This window comes from Falco naumanni, chromosome 4 (genome assembly GCF_017639655.2).
Source record: "Falco naumanni isolate bFalNau1 chromosome 4, bFalNau1.pat, whole genome shotgun sequence".
NCBI classification, from domain to species: domain Eukaryota; kingdom Metazoa; phylum Chordata; class Aves; order Falconiformes; family Falconidae; genus Falco; species Falco naumanni.
In genome coordinates this window covers 52,659,746-52,680,569 of record NC_054057.1, presented here as the reverse complement: position 1 = coordinate 52,680,569, position 20,824 = coordinate 52,659,746, and the positions used below count along the sequence as shown (strand labels likewise).

General features: G+C 41.1%; 1 protein-coding gene across 3 annotated transcripts in view; it reads left to right on the top strand.

Annotated features, from left to right (window-relative positions):
• Positions 1-20,824, top strand: part of DNAJB6 (DnaJ heat shock protein family (Hsp40) member B6) — a 59,296-nt gene that overhangs the window by 22,652 nt on the left and 15,820 nt on the right. For all 3 annotated transcript variants that reach the window (XM_040589828.1, XM_040589829.1, XM_040589827.1), the window contains exons 6-8: positions 332-463; positions 1,373-1,514; positions 3,640-3,710. In XM_040589828.1, coding sequence (XP_040445762.1) covers positions 332-463; positions 1,373-1,514; positions 3,640-3,710 — 345 coding nt within the window. The remainder of the gene's footprint in view (positions 1-331; positions 464-1,372; positions 1,515-3,639; positions 3,711-20,824) is intronic.

Below are 20,824 nucleotides of genomic sequence, written 5' to 3'. Positions count from 1 at the left end.
ATGAGCATGTGGTGGAAATCATATTATTTCTATAGCTCCTGCCATTTCTATTATACTAAAAAATACAAGAGCGTTTACATTAGGTATACTGGGTTTTAATACTAAACAGCTAAAATAAGGAAATAGAATACTACTTGTAATTACTTTTTTGGATCCAAAAGTGAGAATTTAGTCCAGAAGGAGCATAGGAATTGCCTTTGATGAACAGTTCAGTAGCATCAAATATTTCAAAGGAAGAATCTTATCTGTAACAGGAAATTTCTTTTTTCAGTGAAGAATCAGTGATGATTAACTACAGAATTGCTCAGTAATGTTGTCTTCTGTTTTGTAGAAGACCCTTTTGAGGACTTCTTTGGGGGCAGACGGGGTCCAAGGGGAAGCAGAAGCAGAGGCGGTGGATCATTTTTCTCTGCCTTTGGTGGATTCCCTGCTTTTGGAAGTGGCTTTTCTTCATTTGACACAGGTAAATTTCACAACATTTAACAAGGAATGCAGTTTTGGTTCACAAGGGATCTCAATATAAAAGCTGAAACATGCTTTTTTTAAAAAAAGTTGCCTTTTTCATGTAGGAAATTTTGACACTGATTTTTAAAATTTAGCGGCTCTTATAAAGTCTGAATGTAAATAATGCTATAATTACAATATTTGCTCTGCTTGAAAGTTCATGAAAAGTAAACAGACCTCTAAGAGATAGAACTTTGTGTTCTTAATTTTGGTGCTACAGTTCTTTTATAGCTTTAGAATTGGTTTTGTTGCATTTGCTTTTAGGTGTTGGGGTGTAATGGATTTTAAAGTCCTGAAAATACACTGGGAAAATGTGTGCCTAGAACGCAGGGTACTACTTAGCATTGGTTCTGGGGCAGTCAGTTTTGAATGCTGATGGCTGTATCTCAGAGGTTGCTGAGAATTGCTGGTAGTCACCATCCTTTCAAGTGTTAAGAGTCGGGGTATTAGGTGATACAAAACTTGGTTTTTTTTCTGCTAACTCTGGGCATTGGAATCGTGCATTAAAGCAAATAATTGGATTAATTAAACTTACTAGCTTTACCTTGAGTGGAAAGAATGGCGCAATGGTTGACTTCAGCTGACAGGCTTGAATGTCTTTTCTTCAGGGGTGGAGGTGACAAATGGTTTCTGGACAGTGCCGTGCATTTGGAATTTGAACTATGGGTCCCTATGGGAGAAATTGATGGGGTTGGAGCCATGTTTTTGTTCTCACACTGGTTTTTTATGCCATTTAGTCACTGAGGTTGCGTTGATGCAACCAGCTAAGGGCATCCTGGAGGTAGGATGTAGTCTGAATGGATGATCAATTTGGATCCCAGTGTCATGCAAAAATACATTTTTAGTCAAATACCTTATTTCCCAACAGGTTTTACTTCATTTGGTTCGCTGGGACATGGAGGGCTTGCTTCATTCTCCTCTACGTCATTTGGTGGCAGTGGGATGGGTAACTTCAAATCAGTTTCAACCTCAACTAAAATAGTTAATGGCAGAAAAATTACTACAAAGAGGTAAGTGATATAAATATATTTGTATGTCTTGACATATGTCATGCATAGCTATAAATACAGACATAAAAATATATATACACACCCTTAAATACAGTGGCACATGTATGTATATATAATTTTTACTTTTGTTGTTATGGTTATCACATTACTTGGATTTCTCTGCTTAAAAAAATTTGTAAAGTTTTATTTGACTCTTGACTTCTTGGCATTGCTGAGTTACTTAAAGCTGTAGCATGTGAAAGTGGCAAAGATGGTGTTTTTGTCTAAACTCTTGATATTTGGGGAGGGTTCAGATGTGTAAGCCATGCTTTTAGAACTGCGCTGATGAAAAATGTAGGTTGCAGCTGCTTTGCTGACAGTGGAGCTCTTCCAGACCTTCAGAACCTTATAGCCCTTGACTACTGTCTGCCAAGTCAGCTTGAGCTTCTGGAAGGGAAAAGTGCTCTTGGTTTCTGTTGATTGTGAAGCTTTTAATTGGGGACTGGGAGAACTTTTCATTTTGCAGACTTTATGAAATATGAAACACTTTTCCCTAACATCTGCTCTAGTTTGCTTTCCTAGACAGTGTTTGAGTGAAGCTCTTGTGTGAAAAGGAATTTTCTTTTATCTGTTAAGTGACACAAACAAATGCAACCTGCTTTGGGGAAAACTCTTCCTGTTTGTTACAAAGTGAATTTTCAATTACTATACATAGTGTACCTTCTCACTATTTCATGCTTTTGATGGTGAAATCACTGCATTTGGGAAACTCAGATTAGTTAGCTATGGAGTAACCTATGTGGAACGTTATGATCAGTAACTTAAAAGAGTACTGAACAAGTAGTTAAACAATTTCAGTACTTAATAAAAGCTTATGGGAAAACAAGGGAGAACAGTTTTTTTTGTTTGGTAACTTGTGTCCCATACCAAAGTGCAAGGTTCTTCTGTGTCCTGTTGTACTGGAGAGATCCTGTCATCTTGACCACTTAATTGCAGCCTTTGTCATCACACACTACTTTGGTCATATTTTTCTGAGTGTATTCCAGAAAAATCTGAAATCTGCCCACTTTTGAGGGAATTGTGAGAGAGACCAAAGAAAGTAGAAAGTGTTTATGCAAAAGAAGATAAGGCACCATGTTTGTTTTAATATTAAAAATATAGGTTAAATCAGGTGTGCTGTTGTCATCTCTCTTGTTACCGTATTTAGAAAGAGGGGAGAGAAGCAAGAAATGCTGTTAGCCACATCTAGGAAGATGCACTATCTTCGAGAAGTGTGTTCCTTTGTAGAATGTCTGCCCATATGGTAGTTGAGTCTAAGGAAGATTCGTATCTCGGCATACCTGAAGAAAATCTTCTCTGAGTAATATTTTGATTTGGGCAAGAAGCCGTTCCCTCTGTCTTTAATACGGGTGTGTTCTCTTCATTAAGTCTGATCTCCAGAAAAATTTGTATTCATCCTTGTGGTTTCCTCATTTGAACCATGAGGGGAGAAACCCCAGACAGTTAAAAATTTAGGCATAAATTAAATGTTTTAAAAATAACTTAAACATTCCTTATATTCCATTCTTAAAACAAACAAAAAAAGCCCAAACTCACAGAGCTCTTTAATACAGGGATACTTAAATTTTGCAGCATATGTGCTGGTCATAAACTTGCTATACGGTAGGTCTCTAAATTAATTGCTCTGATCAAATTAAAAGTGAATTACAAACTGTCTTGCATGCCATACATCATGCAAAATTGTGATTTGATCTAGAATATTATGCATTTAACAAATGGGTAGGTACTAAATGCAGTGTCAATTTGTACAGTTCATCTGTCAAAAGACATTTAGTTCTAGATCACAGTTGTACTGACACTACACCCTGTAACAATGTATGAGGTGACAGCTGTAACTGTGAACTCTGCAAATGGGAGGATTCAAACCTCCAGAAAGCAATTTTTCTGCTATAAATAAGCGATATCAGTGGGGGAATGCAGATGGTTACTAGTTAGAGCTTCTGTGCTGTTAAATACAAAAGTTTGCCAACTACAGTTGCATTAAGCAGGCAGTGTTCAGCTATAGTTCATTATATGAAAACCTAGGTCTGGTGTGCATTCTCAGCTGCTTACAGAGCTTTGAAATGGCTGTGTTTTTTGTCTACAGAATTTTTGAGAACGGACAAGAGAGAGTAGAAGTTGAAGAAGATGGCCAGTTAAGGTCGCTAACAGTAAATGGTAAGGAGCAGCTGCTGCGCTTGGATAACAAGTAATTCAACGCACGCATTTAACAGAAATTTTAAGCTATAACAGCCACCATTTGAGGATTGACAGGAACATTTTTTGAAGATTTCAAATGAACTCAACTTTCTGTATATCCATACTTAAGTAGTATAAATAGCTCACCGAAACTCGTATTTGTCATAGACTTTTGAGTTAATTGTTGGGACCACCTCAATTGGACCATTTTTTGTCCTTAAAATTGTTGTAAATTTCTGTATGCACTTTTATTTTTATTATATATGATCAAGGTGACCATGATCCTTCAGTAGTGCTAGGGCGAGATGTACACTAACACTAGCATGAATCTTGCTTTTTCCAATTTGAAATGTGAGCCAATTAGTAGTTTGAAGTCTGCTGTGAAGTTAACATTTCCAGGATAACCTTTTTAATAATTTCAACTTTTTTTTTTTAATGTTTAGTAGTGAACAATGTTAATACATTTCTGGTAATGCATTTCTGGTTTAAATAAATTAAGGATGTTTTCTAGTTGTGCATGAATGCAGACAACTTAGTAAGTTTTGACAAATGTTTAAATGTGTAATGTAAGCAAAGGTAAACAAAAGTGAAGCCAGTGAGCAGAGTCTTTTGTCATTTGCTAAAAAAAAAGAAAAAAAAAAGATAAAAAATATTCAAAATGAATAAATGCTGATGTTTGTGGTGCATTCTTTCATGAATGGCATTTGTAACCTTGTGTCTGTGTGTGATTTGGGCAACTTGGGAAAACTGTGCACTGCTTTTTGGTTTTTTCCTCCTTCCCCGCCCCCCCCCCCCCTCTTTTTCTTCAATCTCAAGGTTGAGGGCCTTTTTTCTTTGCACGTGTTTTCTTCAGTGTGACTGAAACATGATATTTATTTTTTTTTTAAACCTGTATTTGAAGCACCTGTTTTTAAGAAGCATTCAGAGGCTGTCTTAACTCCATCTTTAGCCCTAGTACTTATTTTTTTGTGGTCTAGGCCTAAAGTAACTAAACCAGAAAAAAACCTAAAAAATAGAAGAAGTTTTCTAAAGTTTTAAGTTCTGAGATGGCTTCAAAGAATAATCTGTAGTGAACATAGATGCACAGGAAAACGTTTAATAATTAAAAAGGCTTTTTAAAAGATAGGATTTTTTTTGCTTATTTTGAGAAACATAATTGCTTCGAAAAAGATTTGTACATAATTAGTAGCGATAAAATATCTCGCTCTTATATTTAGTGATCAACCAAAAATTGAAAGATTGACAAATGCCTTTTGTTAAATTGAGTGAAGCAAAGTGTTAGTTTGTAGCTAAGACCAGATTTTCAAAGTTTAGTGAAAGATGGCTTGATTTCTGTATGTCATAGAGAAAGCATGCAAATAACTATTGGCATATGTTAACACCTGCCAGTCTCTGGGTAATTTCATGCGTAAATCATGGATGTGCAGTTTTTATCTGTGCCCCAGCTTTGAACATCTGGCCTTCACGGAAATCTTTAGGGTGGCTTAGTGGTTTGCGTTTTTGTTTTTGTTTTTGTTTTTTTTTTTTAAAAAAGGCATGGTGTTTTAAAATGATCACTTAATGCCTTCTTGCTGAACACCAACTGCTTTATAATACTAACAAATGCATTGATTGTTAAATACATCGAAAAGATTTGCTCTTGTTTTTCATGCAGGAAAATGGATTCAACTTAACCCAAACCAACAATCTAACAAACTGCTACAACAGAGTTCGTATTTGCAGCAGACTTAGTGTATCTTACATTCGTCCCTCTACCATTAATGCTAATTTCATAGAACCAAACAAAATAACAGGTAGAAGAATAAATAAATATGTAATTTGGTTTTGGGACTATAGAAGTTATGTACCTTTTCCAGTTCTTTGCAGAGTTCTTGTTATTTCAGTGTTGTGGTTTTGGTGTAGAAGCACAAACTCAATTTAGAATTAAACAGTGTTTTCTTGTTAATGCTGTTTTTTCCTTCCCCATGTATGTTCCTTCTTGATCCAGATAACTAAACAGACAATTTATTTCAAAATCTGGCTCTGTTGTGATGTCTTGATTATTAAAAATGTTAATTTATATTTATAGGACACGGTGTGCTCCTTTAAGTTTATGTAAACTGTAAAAAGTGATTCAAAATTGGTTAACCAAGTCAAATAAAATCAGGACAATCTGGACTTGAGTTTGAATTCCTTCCTGTGGATACCCATAGTTTTTTACATTGAGCTGCCAGACTTCACCTTCTATTTTAATCCCAGGTAATCTTTTAAAATTTAAATTGCCTAGCTCAAGTTAGGAACATAATTATGATAGCATAGCTGCTAGTGGTAGATCTGTACCCACATGCTTGCCTTAGCTATTCTTACCTAGAAAAGTGCGGTCCTTCTCATAGTGTTACGTACAAACAGTTTACTCTGGGGTTCTGTTAACAAAATCTTGTAACGCTGTCAATTTGCTGAAGATCCAGTGTTTTGGATAGTCTTGCCTTTTTCCTTCAGATCCCTGAAGCTGCTTATTGTCAGAACTGGACAAAATGCAGCATTAAATGGCAGCGCTGCACCTTCTTGGTGTAGAAACTGGTGAAACAGAGAAGAAGAAATGAGTCAGCAGAAGGCAAAACCCATCAGTAAAGGTTTCTCTAGTAGTAAGCAGATACCCATACACCAGTGTTTGAATAGGCTGCTGGTTGTACTGGGTGGATACACGGTCTTGGTCCAGGTACATAATTGCACTGGAAGTTCCAGGTCCAGATGTAAAAAAAACAAACCAAAACAAAACCACCAAAACGGTCATTGCCTTACACTTGACCAAAACCTGGTAGTCTCCACCTGTTTCAATATGTAGAACACAGTTTTGTTTTGTTTTTTTTTCTTAAATAACACTGCATCCAGCATTCTTTTTTAATGCAACTTCTTGCATCCAGCTTCATTTTTAATACACAAATCCTTATTCTGTGTTTACTGTGGATCCAATTTAAATTCTTCACATTATATATTATATATTTAGAATTTCCTCTTATTTGGGCTGTTGAAAGGAATTTCTTCTCTGTTGAAAACCCACTTAGTATGTTGCTCTGAGAAATTTTATGTTGTTCCTTACTAATACATAATTTGCATGGATGAGCCAAACCTACTCACTAGAAGTAATGTATCATCAAGGGCAGCAGATTTCCCCAAACTTCAGTTTTGGCCAAAATAGCATAAAATACTCAATAACAGAAAAGGTTCTAAATTCTAGGAAATGCTAGGCATCATATGTGCAGTGGGCTGAGGTAGCCTTCAATACCAGGTGCTGTTTGATTAAAAGTACCATTTCTTCATACAGGAGGGATTAATGCTGAATCTTTAGGGGCACCATCCCATTTAAATTAAGCTCTCCCAGTGGTCTGGAAAAAATGAAGATGGAGTTTCTGAACCTGCTAAGTCACTTACTCTTTCATGCTCTGCTTCAGAGTTCGTTGTAGAAGGCAGTAACTTTGTAATGCTTTTTCTGGGAGCAGCCTTTGGGTCTCTGGCACGTGGCCGTGATTTCAATGCAGTACACTGTAACACATTGCATGGCATCTGCCCCTTCTGCTTGGCTTTACTGGAGAACTTTGGGATTTTGCCTTAGAATGCTTCACATCTTAACATGGCTGCAGCTACTGGAGTTCTCAGTTCTCACAATACCTTCTCTGAGAATCACAGACACTGTTTTGTGGTGGAAGTGACAAAGCTGTCAGAAAAAGTGAACTTCTTTCAGGGGTGTACATTGCAATGGGAAGAGGCATACTGTTTCAACTTGTGATTAATTGATGGACTGAGTCTTAGATTGCTGAAAACAAGATTGTAAAAGACTTAGAGCCCCCATTGTCCCTTAAGCCCAAGTTTAGGTGTCTGTGTCAGTGTTTGTGTTCAGCTGTCCTGTTTGCTTGCCTCCTTCAGTATATTGGTGTTAAGTGTAAGTGGAGGTTTGTTTTCTGTATTTAGCTGTGCTTCCGTGTTTCAGACCATCTCTGGGATGCTCTACTGATAAAGGAAGTTAGATTTTACTTTTTATTTTTGGAAACTTGAGTTCTGTTCCTGAATCGTGTTTCCGATTTGTTTGAGAAGTGAGCTTGTTTCGTACTTTGTCTTAGTTTAAGCTGTGATGGCAACAGAATAGCACTTGCTTCTAAAGATGATGGCATTGCAAAGTGCGTGCTACAGCTGTGTGATGCTTAAGGTCAGGGACCTTTTGAAAGGTGCTCAGTGTTAGTGCAGTGCTTTAATTTAATAGTAGAATACTTGTTAACCTTTCTGTGGAAACATTTCTTGGTACTTCTGGAAGACCTGCGTCTTTGGTCGTGATTTTTGGATGTCTTAGTATTCAGGTTTATTTTTGGCGTGGTGTTCTCATACAAGGTAGCGGCAATACAGACACCACTAGTCTACCAGTCAGCAGTTATCTGAACTTCAAAACTTTACTGTTTTTAAGGTAAGAAGGGGAAGCTTGTTCGCACTGCCTGCTTCCTCTGGTCTTGTTTACTTTGGGACTGAATTGTGATACAGACTTGCTTTAGGTAGTACTCAGCATAGTTTGGGTTTTCTGGTTGTTACTGCTAGTCTTCAAGTGGTTGTCTTAAGTAAAAAGTTTTTTATATTCCACCAGAAATGCTGAAATGGTCCTTACGTTGCCATACTTGGAATCAAGCATATTTTCTTTGTCGGTGTTACAAACTGTACCTGTTGAATTTATAATTTTGGTGGGTTTACTGCTTGATCTGCTTTGGTTTTGGAAAAGCATACCTCGACTAGAGTTGGTGGTGAGGTGCACTACTGAAAAAGTAGAGCACAAGATGGTTGCTTTATACTCTTTCTGTATAGGCCATACATTCACAAAACAGTAAGTTTCACTTCTGAGATGCTGCTGTTAGGTTAAAAAAAATAAATTAAAATGCTGTGACTGTCTAAGCTGTAACCCTGACCCTATGCAAGCTGACTGCTGATTCAATCTCATTGAAACTTCTCTGAAAAACTATGTTCTGGCAGCCTTAGCGCTGGGTTAGGTGTTATCTTACTTAAAACAGCTGGTAGAAAGTTAATTGAAAACCCGCATGAATACTATATGCCCTGTCATGCTTACCGTGTCTAAAATAGATGCAGTAGTTTGGATGTGATAGTACCCAGATCTGAAAGCTATGAAGTCCTGGTGTGAGGTAGATTGCGCTGGTGGCCCGAGTGCTAATTATCTTCCAAATAAAGGAGGTTGAAGACTTCTGCCTGAGAAGATGTCAGCTTTGAATTGTAATGGTGGGAATTAAAGTAAATTTAATTCAGAAGTGAAAAGTTTTATTAAAAGATGCTATTAAGTAGAATTGTTTCTTTAGATCTTTAGCTTTTTAAATAATGCTAGCTTTTGCAGCATAGTGAGTTCATTTTAAAGTCACTAAAACTAATCATTTTTGAGCTTGACAATCAAGAAAATAGGTGTTTAGAGGTTTATGGCAGTAACTTAAAAGTTTGGTTTGCCCTGGGACTTATCCTTTATACTGAATCACAACTGAGAGCTCTTTCAGCTGTTCTTTTCAATGCAGCCAACTTCAAATGAGCTTCATAAAGACAGAAAAAAAGCCCTGTAGCTGCTGGTTTACCAGTGGTCAAAATAAAGCTGAATCCTTTCATACACTTGAACCTTAGTTAATTCTGAGAGACAGAGTGTTATGTTAACAACGAGTTTGTAAAGACTATAGTAAGGATGCTAGTCTTGTAGTTGATGTAACAAATGCCAAAGTACGTTTAGAAAGCTTCAATTCCGTCTTTGATTGATAAAAATCAGATATGAAATCTTCTGGATTGTTTCTCATTTGTAAATTTATTTGCATGAGTTACTAGTATGGGAGAGGCAACCAGCCTGGGTGAGTGGTCATAGAATTCACATTGTGGAACACCTATTCCTGATGGCTGGGAGAGAGAATTATTTTGGCAGTGTCTGTAACGGAGTTGCTTGAAGCAGTTACTAAGAGAGCTAAAGATGCAAAGCAGCAGCTCTGGATTAGGATTCTTCTCTCTTGTTTGCAGTCACAGGCTTGATTGAATTTTGGCCCAGGAGGGGAGTTTACCTGGGAAAACAAATCATGAGCCTGCAGAGGGTTTGACACATCTGGTGGGGAAGCTGGGCAGCTCCAGCAGTCTTGGGTTTCTTCTCAGGAATACACGCCGTGTCTGTGTTAATCTTTGTAACCAATACGTAGATTAAGATGAACTTGCTTATTTATCACACGTTTGCGTAACTGTCACCATAGGCACCTCTGGCAAACGTTTTTCCTAGGCATGTAGTTGGAGGCTGCCTTTTGCAGAAACTAAATGTGAATTTGTCATCCTGCAGTGGTATTTGTCTAGCTCAGCAGCAGAGTACTGTGTCTTGCTTTTGTGAAAGGCTGTATTCTGTAGTGTCAGTCTCCCTCGTTCCTTTCCCAAAGGCAGCTAGACTGTGCGTGTTTTAGAACTGCTTTGGACTTGTCTGTGAAAGTATTTCTGGAGGAAAACGGAGAAGACTCAGACAGCCAAGGTTCAGCCTTTCCTCCAGTCTCTCTTAGCCAGAGTCAGAGGACAAAGTCTTTTGTGGTCAGAGGACTCTGGCCAGGTTTTCCGTAACAACACTGCCTCTCATCAGAAGGCACCCCGGTACTTCTAATTTACTCAGACATGCTCTGTTAAGTAGTCAGTCACTCAGACACCTCCCAGAATTAGTCTGCTAATCTTGATGTATACATTTCTTACTACTGGCTGCTTATGGGAAATATGGTCAGGTCCTTATCACCAAGTGTACTGCACTTCAGTAACGAAAGGGCATTATTCAGCTCTTCAGTACAAACTGGGAGCGGGACGTTCAGGAGAAATTCCCTTAAAGCTGCTCTGGGTGTATCTGGCACTGCCTGCAAGCATGAGTAGCATTCACAGACCTCCTGCCCTCAGTCCTTGAGCTCCTGACTGAGTGCGAAGAGGTGGAGGATTTTTCTCTTGGGAAGATTCACCTTCTGAGGACAACCACCAAAAGTTTATTTTTTGTTAAATACCTCTAGCGCTGTTTCCATCTTTTCTGGGGCTGGGTGTTGTAGCCCCAAGAAGAAAGGCAACTCTTAACATCCTTGACAGGCACAATGCTGCTTCTCAGTGTAATTTGCAGGGCATGAAACCAGTAAGGGAGAAGCAGGAAACCAAGACAGCCTGCTTTGTGTTGTTGACGTAAATCTCAAGGACTTTTTCCCTTGTTTGGCCTTGGCCTTTCTGGTCAGGAAATTGTGCTCACCAGTTACTGCATGAGTGCAGAAGCTGTGGGTGTTTGCCTGTGTCGCCTCTTCACCCAGCGCAAACAAGGAAGGTGCTTCTGCAGCCTGAGGGTGGTGTGCCAAACTCCAGTTTGATTGCAAACAAATGTGTACACTGGTAAGATAAAACTGCGCATATTAAAGGTCGCCTTGTGTGGAAGAAGGGTATAAACATTTGTATAAGGCTAGACATTTCCAATTGAGAAGATAAACATACATGTTCAGCACATGGGTGATTCACTGTTGGAAGAACCTGCCAAGAGAAGTCGTTTCTCTAGCCTTCAAACGTCTTAAAAGACGAGCTTTCTGAAAAATACGGTTTGGTGAGAAGCGAGTGTTTGAGCTTTACAAAGAAGTAGCGGAAACTTGGGAGCCTGGGGCACAGATCGGGATGCAGCATAGGGCGCCGTGTGCCTTCAGGCTTTTCTTCATAGTTTGTATCTTGGCTTTTTCCCTCCCTCTCCTAATGTGTTAACGTTAATGCGCATGACATGTTCTCTTGCTGTGGTTGTGAGACTGGGGGGTGCTTTCACGATGAAGGAGTTTGGGGGATGGTTGAGGCTGTGTGCAGGGACCGTCTTGCCTGTCAGGAGGTTCTGGGGAAGCTGGGGAGCTGGGAAGAGAGGAGACAACGCGTGCATCTAGGGCACAGATACTGTTGCCTGATCACTATCGCCCTAAAGTGTCCAGTTTGGGATGTGTAGGTGCCGAGAGGGGACTCCATGTGGCAGAAGACGTTCTGGATCTGTTAAGGTAAGTAGTTGCTTTAGGGTAGTGGACAAACTGGGTGTTAAGTAATGATGAGGAGCCAGGGTGAGGGCCATGATGACTGTCCCCAGGGAATTTGATTTGAAATTTGCATTATGGTGAGCCCTTGTGCATCTCTTGTCTTCTCACCAACAACAGATTGCAGAGCTCGAGAGTGCCTAATTTCAGCTCCTGAGATGAAGGTTAGGAGGTCTCTTGTTAAAATGTAAGGTTGTGACAATGATTCATTTGGCAGAGGGAACTATTGATTTTCTTAAACATTTTAACAATGGGAAGTTTTTGGTTTTAGTGCATGTTAAATCTTATGTGGATAGCGATATGCATGTTTTGAATTTTGAGTGACTATGATGAAAAAAGCTGGCTTTTTGTTATTTGGGTCGTCTGTGGTAGCGTGCTGAGCGCCTAAGACTGCAATATGTCAGAAAAGTACTTCTGCAGGGAACAGGCAGAGAAGCATCTCCTACGGGGCTTACGTGCATGAAAAATACACTCCGTGGACACTTACTTGGGTTTGGTATATACCCAGAGCTGCATTTGTTAATCAGGTTTTTTTGAAGAGAAGCTTGAGGAAAGGCAAATTCCTGGAATCATAATTCAGTAGCATTTGGGCCATATAACCATCAAACATAGTTTGGAACAAAACCAAAATGTAAACTCTTCTATGGCAAAGTTCTGATACCTCTGTGGTCCTTCCTCATTTTCTGAGGAAGGTATCGTGCTTGGAGATTGCTGGAACTCCAGAAGAACTAAGTCTTAGTTCTCCTGTGGTCAAAGTTAACCATATTATGAGATCTAAATATTCAGCCCTTAAAATAGCTATTGTGGAGAAGTCTCCTTTCTGTACAAACGGTAAAAACTGAGAGCAGAGTCGGGGAGGACACCTCCACCAGTATAGACACAGCCAGCTGCAGGGACAAGGAAACTTGTTAATGGAAGAGCAGAGAAGTGTGTGTGCTGTACTGCTCTGCCCTTCTCTGCCTTAGAAGTCTCGGGCATCAATCTTTCTGTGTTTGGCAGAGTGTAACAGCCAGTGTACACCTTGTGTGTGGTGACTGTTCGTTAGCAGTAAACCACTTCTGAACTACTTCCTTTTAAATGTATCAGAGCTGTAACTTGTCAAAGCAAAAGAATTGCATCCCTTTTATCCGTATTTTCCAAGTAGATTCAACGTTTTTGAGTTGCATCCCGCGTGAAACCTGTTTCAGAGTTAGGAAATGCAATTCCGTTCGCTGTACGGCTCGAGTCGTCTTACATTGCTGGAAGAGACATCACCAGGTGTTCTTAGGCAAAACACGGACGATTTCTCTAGAGAATTGGGTAAAAAGACAAAGTAGATGATTGGTTTTGCTGCTGCTAAGTAAAAAAAAAAATTATGCATACTTTACTATGCATATTCATATTTTTGATGTGTTATATCATTGCTAGCTACTACTACACGGTATGGAACTGGCAGTGCCTGTTGCCAGGGGGGCTGTCTGAGTAATGTCCAAAGTATTTCTGAAACATTGGTGTTGTCTTCGTTTTGATCCATCTTGAAAATACTAGCCCAGAAGAACTGGAAGATAGTCCTGTGTGAAAGATTTAGAGAAAGTTGAGTGATCTTTCCTGAATCCTAGTCACAGCAGTTCTGTAGCCATTAATACTTTATTAACAAATATAACTCTGTCTTGAAGAGTGTAGAACAGAAGGTGAATTTTAAGTGCTTTCTAATGCAGTGAATAATCAAGATGATGATTCTTGTAATTACTCCTTAAAACAAGAAGCTCAACTCGAGGAAATAAAAATGTTTTTCTAAGAAGACACAGGTGTTTAAGCTCCCTGCTCTTCTTGATGAACAAAATCAAGAACATAAGATTAATTGATTGCTCTGATGTGGTTTCCAGTCTTCTCTCTCCTCTAGCACTTGCTCTGTGCGCTTTGCTCCCGAAATGTTTATAGAGACGACGACTGCATCCCTGGTAACCCTTTTTGTAGAACAAATCACGAAGCCACGTGCATGCCAGTGCTTTGTGCCGTGTTGCAGGGGAGGTGCTTCTTTCTCTGGACAGAACAGTTTCCAGCAGTGGAAAGTCTTTTTCTATGAGAGCTGTTTGACAGGGAGATCTTACCGTACGCCTCCTGGCTTCTCCTGAAACAAAAAGTCAATACTTCGTTCATGCGGGGCTCCAGGTTCAGCTCATTGTTGTGTTCTCTGTGTGTGGCAGCAGAATTTCCCAATTTATCAGTGTCTCTCGTTGTGAGTGTGGACCTGTAAGTGGCACGGAGCCAAGCGAGCAACTTGTGGTGTGGGTTAGACGGTACGTTGCTAGCAGAGGTCAAAGCCTCTCCAGTTTTCTTCTTTTTTGTGACAGTTTTGGCTAATCTTCCTTTAAAATATAGGCCTTTGAGATTTTCAGCTGAAGTTGGGATGGAGATGGGCACTCTGAGGTTCTGGCTGAACCGTGTCCGGTGTGTCAGTGTCACAGCAGCGTGGATTTAGTGTTTTGAAGGCTTTTGCAAACGGATTCCACCTCCTGGAAGGTGACCTGATTGCCTTGCCTGCTGTAATTTTATTTCCAGTCTACTGTTCAGTTTGAGTAAGCAAATGTCTTTAGAATAACAGTTGTTAATTCTTTAATTTAGTATTTTTAAAAGTTACTGTAACGAGATCTTTTTTTCCTGCAGAGGTACCAGGCTGTATCCAATACCGGGAGTTCAGGCAAGGTCAGAATTTTATTTGGAAAGTGATGAAATGCTCTCAAAAGTGCAAAGTCTGGGCCTTTTTATGGCAGTTGCTGACTTGCATGATAACAAACGTGAAGTGAACATCAGTTTTCCTCATTGTGCGTCTGTTCTAGGTTTCCTTTCGATTTCACAGTGCTGACTGCAGGACGCTCTCAACCCTGCAAAGGGAGCAATAAATGATCTTAGAAGGCCGAGGAGGAATGCTGTAGGGTAAATGAAGTTTGACATCTTCAAACTTAGTAAAACCTCTTGGCAAGTGTTTCTGAGAAGATTTTGAGTTTGCTGGTGTTCCAGGGGGAGGTGGAGTAGCTTTGCTGGCTCCTGCACTTCGGGCTGCTGGTAGTACAGAATTGTCTTTGTAGTTAAACAGTTCAAACCTCTGCAGTTTTGATGAGTTGTTTTTGAAGTGTTTCAAATATTTGTACCATGGTATAATGAGTCTGTTGACAAATGGTCACTTGAATATTTGGAAAAGCTTTTGGCTGCCGTTGCAGAATTACAGGAGGTGCGGGGATGTCTGTACGCCAGGTGATTTTGAGCAGAAGCTCGTTACGGCAACTTCAGGTGTTGAGTTGTCCTGTTGTGTAGTTTTGGTGGGCCCATCCCTTCCACAGGTGCGTCCACCTCTCCAGCCAGAGCTGGTGGGCATTTGGGTGCTTTTTGCTCCCTTCTGGTGTTCTCCAGTTTCTCTGCCTTTGTGGTAGCTCTTAAATACTGGTCTCCCCTTTTTTTGCTTTGGCCCCAGAAATTGTGGTTGGAAATGGTGGTTGTTGTCCTTAGTGCTTCATCCCACCTCGGAGGTGTGTTACAAGAGGAGAAGGTGGGGTGGTGCCAGTGCAGCAACATAGGATGGGAACAGCCATCGCTCTGGGCATGGGCAGCTCTGGGGTGGCCTTCCCAGGGGATGCGTGGCCACACTGGGTACACCAAGCAGGTACTAATGCTGCTCTTCAAACTCTCCTTCTGTTTCCAAAACTGACAAAGCTCTCTGGGTAAAACATTCCCTGTTCCCAGTGGATCTCTGCAGAAGGAACGTATAAACTGATGATACTGTTCCCAGGCACAAAAGATAATTGTAAGTATTGTTATTCTTGGATGTTAGTCATGTGTCTGGTTTGGTGTTTTGTTTTTTTTAATTGAGAACATTGAAATTTCTGTGCTCTCCATTGGTTAGTTTAGTCAGAACCTCAATTTGAGCAGAATACATGGAGCAATTTCTTTCTGTGTGTATAAATATATGTATGTACGTATACGTGTGTGTATGTTTGCATGTATAAATACTTAGTTATTGATATGTCTTGGATTTGAGAAATCACCTGTGTTCCTAAGCTATGGTGGGTTTTAAGACACAGGCTGATGAGCTTGACTGTGGGTGGGAAAGGGTGTGTTTGGAAACTCTGAGAGTTCCCTGATGGATTGGAGGTGCCAAACAACAAAAAGTGGAGCAGCTTGGGAGGTATGGCCCCTGTAAGGCCATTGTACAGGTTCCTAACGAAATACAGTATTTAGTCAAAATTAATACTGAATGTCAGCTTGAAACGCTACTTTTTAAAATTCAGACTTGTCATTAGCGTGTCAATATTATGGAACCGAATGCCAGCTAACAGCTTATTGTTCTTATGGGGAAGATGTCAAAAATAGGATTGGGTTTTGTGGTGCAGGTTCGTAAAGCACTTTGAAACCTACTGAGCTGCGAGAATAGGGAGTTGTCCTGTTACTATGAGCCCTTGTCATTTTTGGGGCAATTAAAAGATTAAGGTCTTTGGAGCTCTGTAAATCAGGGATGTGTGCAGGCAGTGGGAGCTGGAATCTGCCCACCCCAGTCCTGGTAATGCAGGGATGGATGAGGAATGCATTACACGTTTTGGGGTATAATTGGAGAGGGCACGTATCCTTTTTTTGGTAATTAGTATGTGAAACAGTGTCATATTTAAGGCTCATAGCAGAAGGAGAATATTTTCCGAACGATTAACCAGAAAAGATGAGAGCTTACAAACAGTGTGGACGATGCAATATAAACATGGAGCTTGCTCTTCCTGCCTTGTGTCTGTGAGTTTTCAACAGCGCTAATAGCCATTTGGTGAAAATATAAACTTGGTGATTTTGTGCCTTTTGCCAAATTACTATGGTAGTGTTGACAAAACAGCTGGGGAAGTCATTCATCACATTTTTCTGAAGTCACTCATGGGATTCTTTTTAAATTTAACTGCATGGCTTTTTGCTTTTTATATATATATATAAATAATATATATATAATTTTTTTTCTCTTATGGTAATCTGGGTTTGCCGTACGTTAAGGTTTTGAAGATTGATTTAAAGCTGATAATAATGACAAAATGTGTAACAAAGCTGTAGAATTTGCAAAATAGGGCTTGCTCATAACTGCTCTGGAGATGCTCTTTTTAGTGAGGGCCACTAATGGAAATGTAAGATGACATCTTGATGCTTTCACTCGGTTTTTAGCAGCGATAAGATCTGTTTGTTGTGTAAGGGCACGTTCCCTCTGCTCGCTGTCTGAGGAGTTTTCTAATGAGTAGCCCAATTTTGCTTGACCTGCTGGTGGCAACGCCGACGAGAGTTGAAGGCAAGAAGCAAATTTTGACTTCAGGGGCAGTGAAGGGGCTGTTTTGTCTGGCACTGGGAGGTTCTGGAGCACGAGTGTGAGAAGGTGGGAAGGTCCGTGGGGCTTTGCTCGGGCACAAGAGGAAACCCCAGTGGAAGGCAGCTTGTGCCTGGGTGCGTAGTGGAGGACCTGGCCGGGCTGCATGTAGTTGTGCTGTGGATTTTTTATTTACTTATTTTCCTCTAGTGTTGAGTATGTTGAGTTGTGTTGTGAGCTGGTGGTTGTTTTTATTTTTTTTTTTTTTTTTCTCAATAGAATTTTGGTTTGCACTTCAAAACCAATTTCAAAGGCAGAAATGAGCTGTAAGGCTTCCTCATGGTGGAGGTGAAACCTGCAGGGATTTTTGCCTGAGGTTGAAATACAGGTGAGACAAGAAAAACCTCTGAATATTGGACCAAATCAAGTATTTTGACCTTAGTAAAACCGGTTCTGGAGGAAGAGGGGCCATGTAAAAGAGGGAGACAGTTACAGTGATCTGAGCCCCTTCTCACCTATATGTTGTGTAGGGAGTGTGCTGGGGAGAGAAGCCCCAGGAGTGTGAGCCCCTGCTGTGACTTTGTAAGGAGGTCTGGTGGGCAGCACTGCAGCGTGGTGCCTCACCACGGGGCCTACAGGAAGCTGTGACAGAGATCTGACATGACCCTGAAAAGTGTAGAAAGCCTCATCTTTTAAGTAACCTCAATTGCTGTTGAAAAATTTGGTCCATTTTTTCAAACTGAGCTTGAAATCTTGCTAATTTGTATTTATATATCTCAAGCTGTGAAGCTTGTTCCTCGTTCTTTGCTTCCTCTCAAAATTCATGCAGAAATGAATAAAAGATCCCTGTGTGGTAAAGTCTTTTAAAATTAATAAAATTCATTTTGAGCGGCAGCAGCATGCAAATGGGGTTATCTCTCTGCTTGCTGGAAATGTGGGGATTCACGTTACCTCCTGTCACTTGCATTTCCCACATCCCGGATCTTTAAGATGAGAGCCGTTGGCGTCATCGATACGGATGCCCTGGCGTGCTTCAACAGAAACAAAATGTAACTGCAGAAGTCTGGATGCGCTCAGCCATCACTTCTCTCTGGCCTCACAGTTAATGTGGGACCATTCATTGGGCTTTAAAAGATCTTCCAATGAGTAAGTTGGCAGCGAGGAGGTAAATCCAGGCTCTCGGCAACTGCCCCGTCCATACATCAGGCTGCAGAGCTCTGAGCCACCCCATATGGTCAGACAGGAATGGCTTTAGCCATCAGTCCCCGTTAGCCGCTCAGAACAGCATGATGGCATCCCCTTTAAACTACCTGTTTGCAGCACTGCTGTAGTTAGCGTATGGTGTGGACTCCTATAATTTTCCCAGTTGGTTGCAGATTGGGGTATCTTCGTGGCAAAATACTGGTGCTTTGAGTAGCTTGATGCGCTGGGAATACAGGATTCGTGTTGGTACGTGCTGGGCTGAATGCAGGATATAATGGGGTTCTTGGGCATGTGTGGGGGTGGTAGGTAAAACCCAGATGGCTAGAAAAAATATCATCAAAAGGCTGAGCTTTTGATGGAGCCTGCTGTGGGGTGGGGAGGGTGAGTGACCCGCTTGGGGGTCCTTCCCTCCCCTGCCCTGTGCCACAGGGCTGCGGGCTGGGTGGGAACAGGAGCCGCTGGATATGAGGGCAAAAAGGAGCAAGTCCATTGCCAGCTTTTAAAGCCAGAAGGGCAGAGGTGTGTTGAGCAAAATGTATGAGCCCAGCCCTGTCCTGGATACTGGATGTGCTGCAGCCGCGGCTGTCCTGGGCCAGAAATAGCACTGCCGGAGCTGCTCCATCAGACTTGCTCCTTTCTCCCAAATCCCACCCCCTTTGTTTTCCATCAGTTCCCTGGACTTGACCACCACGGTGCGGGGGTGACGGCAGGGCGGGCGGTGGGAGCCCACGCAGGGTGTGGGATGGGCAGGGGTGAGGGGGGACACGGCAGCGGTCCTGCGGAGGGCACGGCTCGAGCCTTCAGGCTCTGACCAGCTGAGCGCTCCGGGCACCGCTTCGGCCAAGTCTTTCCGAGCATTTTGCAGGAGGGATGTCTCGGGCACAGATCGGTTCGCTGTGCCAGAGGAAACCCTGAATCTCCTCATGTTCCCAGTATCAGTTGTTCCAGAAGAAAAATAATTGCTAGTAATTGGTGAAAGCCACTAATTTTTGTGAGATGGCTCAAAATGTTGTCCTTCATCCTGTGCTTTAGCTGATAAACTTCAGTGTTGAAATAAATTCCCTTTATGGTTTTCACAAGCTCTGCCCCAGAAGCGGTGGTGCAGATGGGGCAGCTGCTCCGGCATTCCCTGGATAGTTTCTGAGTGATTTCAGGCTCTTTCGGCTTTCAAGACTACTTGCATTTTTTTTCTCAGTAGACTTTAAAATGGCTGCTTTTTCTCATAAGTATCACATCAAACAGCAAGAGGGAGGTTCTTTTTTTTCTTTTTTGTAAGGCTGTCACTGTCAAACTCAGCGACATTTTTCAAAGAGGACCTGATGCAAATTTCGGTTTCTGTCGAGTCTGACAAACCCAAGAGAGCACAGGCTGAAAGTGGGTTTTATAGCTCCTGCTGTTAAGCGCTGCAGTATTCGTGTTTCCTGGTATTTGGAAACAAGTTTAAGAACAATTAATCAGAAGAACTTGCTCAACATAGCCTCCAGTAATGGTGAGGGAGTATATTCTTGGCTAAGTGTGTTGCCTACAATTTCAGGAGGGGGGTGTGCGTGTGCGCATGTGGTTTTGGAAAATACCCTGGGCTTGGTATCTTATAATGAGCATCCCTCGTTCCCAACAGAAATTAAAAGAAACTGTGATGGTTCGACAACTTTCTGAACACAACTTTCAAGTTCATCCCGTGAATTAGACCTCTTCTTCTATGTTTTAGTAGAGTTACTTGGTCTCCTGATGTCTTCTCTGTGCTATAATATATTGGGTTTGGAGCTTTTAAGAGAAGAAACAAAAGAACCAGTTAATCTCCAGAATTTTTCAGCCCAGGGTAATCCTGGCCTGTAGATGGGTCATTTCCATGAAATAAATTCGTGCATCCAGTGGGCTTCCCTGAAGTATGAGATTTCCCAGCAAATGTTGGATGTTGGATACCAGAAGAACCCTGGTATCTTCTGCTAAGGTAAACATTAGTACTGGAGCTGCTGTAACAGCAGAAAAGTTTATTCGTACTGAAGCCTTATCAATAGGTTATGAAGATTGTAGCGCTGTCTGCTTCAGATGAATGTATTTAAATGGGGATGTTTGTTCTTTCTCTTGGGGTTGCTCCTGCAGTCACAGCTCAGCACTCCAGCGCAGCAGCGGGTGTAGTTGAGTCATCAGAAACTCTGGTGCCCTCCGTAGGTGCAGGGGAAATTCCAAGCCCTTGTAATAGAAGGGGGGAAAAAAGTCAAGCAAAGCTTTTTTTTTTTTTTTTTCTTTTGCACTCTTGTTCAGTTGTCAGTCAGCATTGGTAGCAGTTCAGACTAACATCAGACTTCCAGTTGAGTCTTCTCTAGAAGCAGCAATAGTGTCCTGCGCTAAGCGTCAGAAAATACATCACCTCTTAACTTTAAAGTCTTAAAATATTGGAAGGATGCTTTGCTGGCCATCATGCAAGAAAGATTTGAATGGAGTAAGTTTCCTGCAAGCTGTCCTTCCACAACTGGCTGGCTGGAGCTTAGCTGGGAGCACTCTCGTGCCATTAGATAAAGCCAGACATC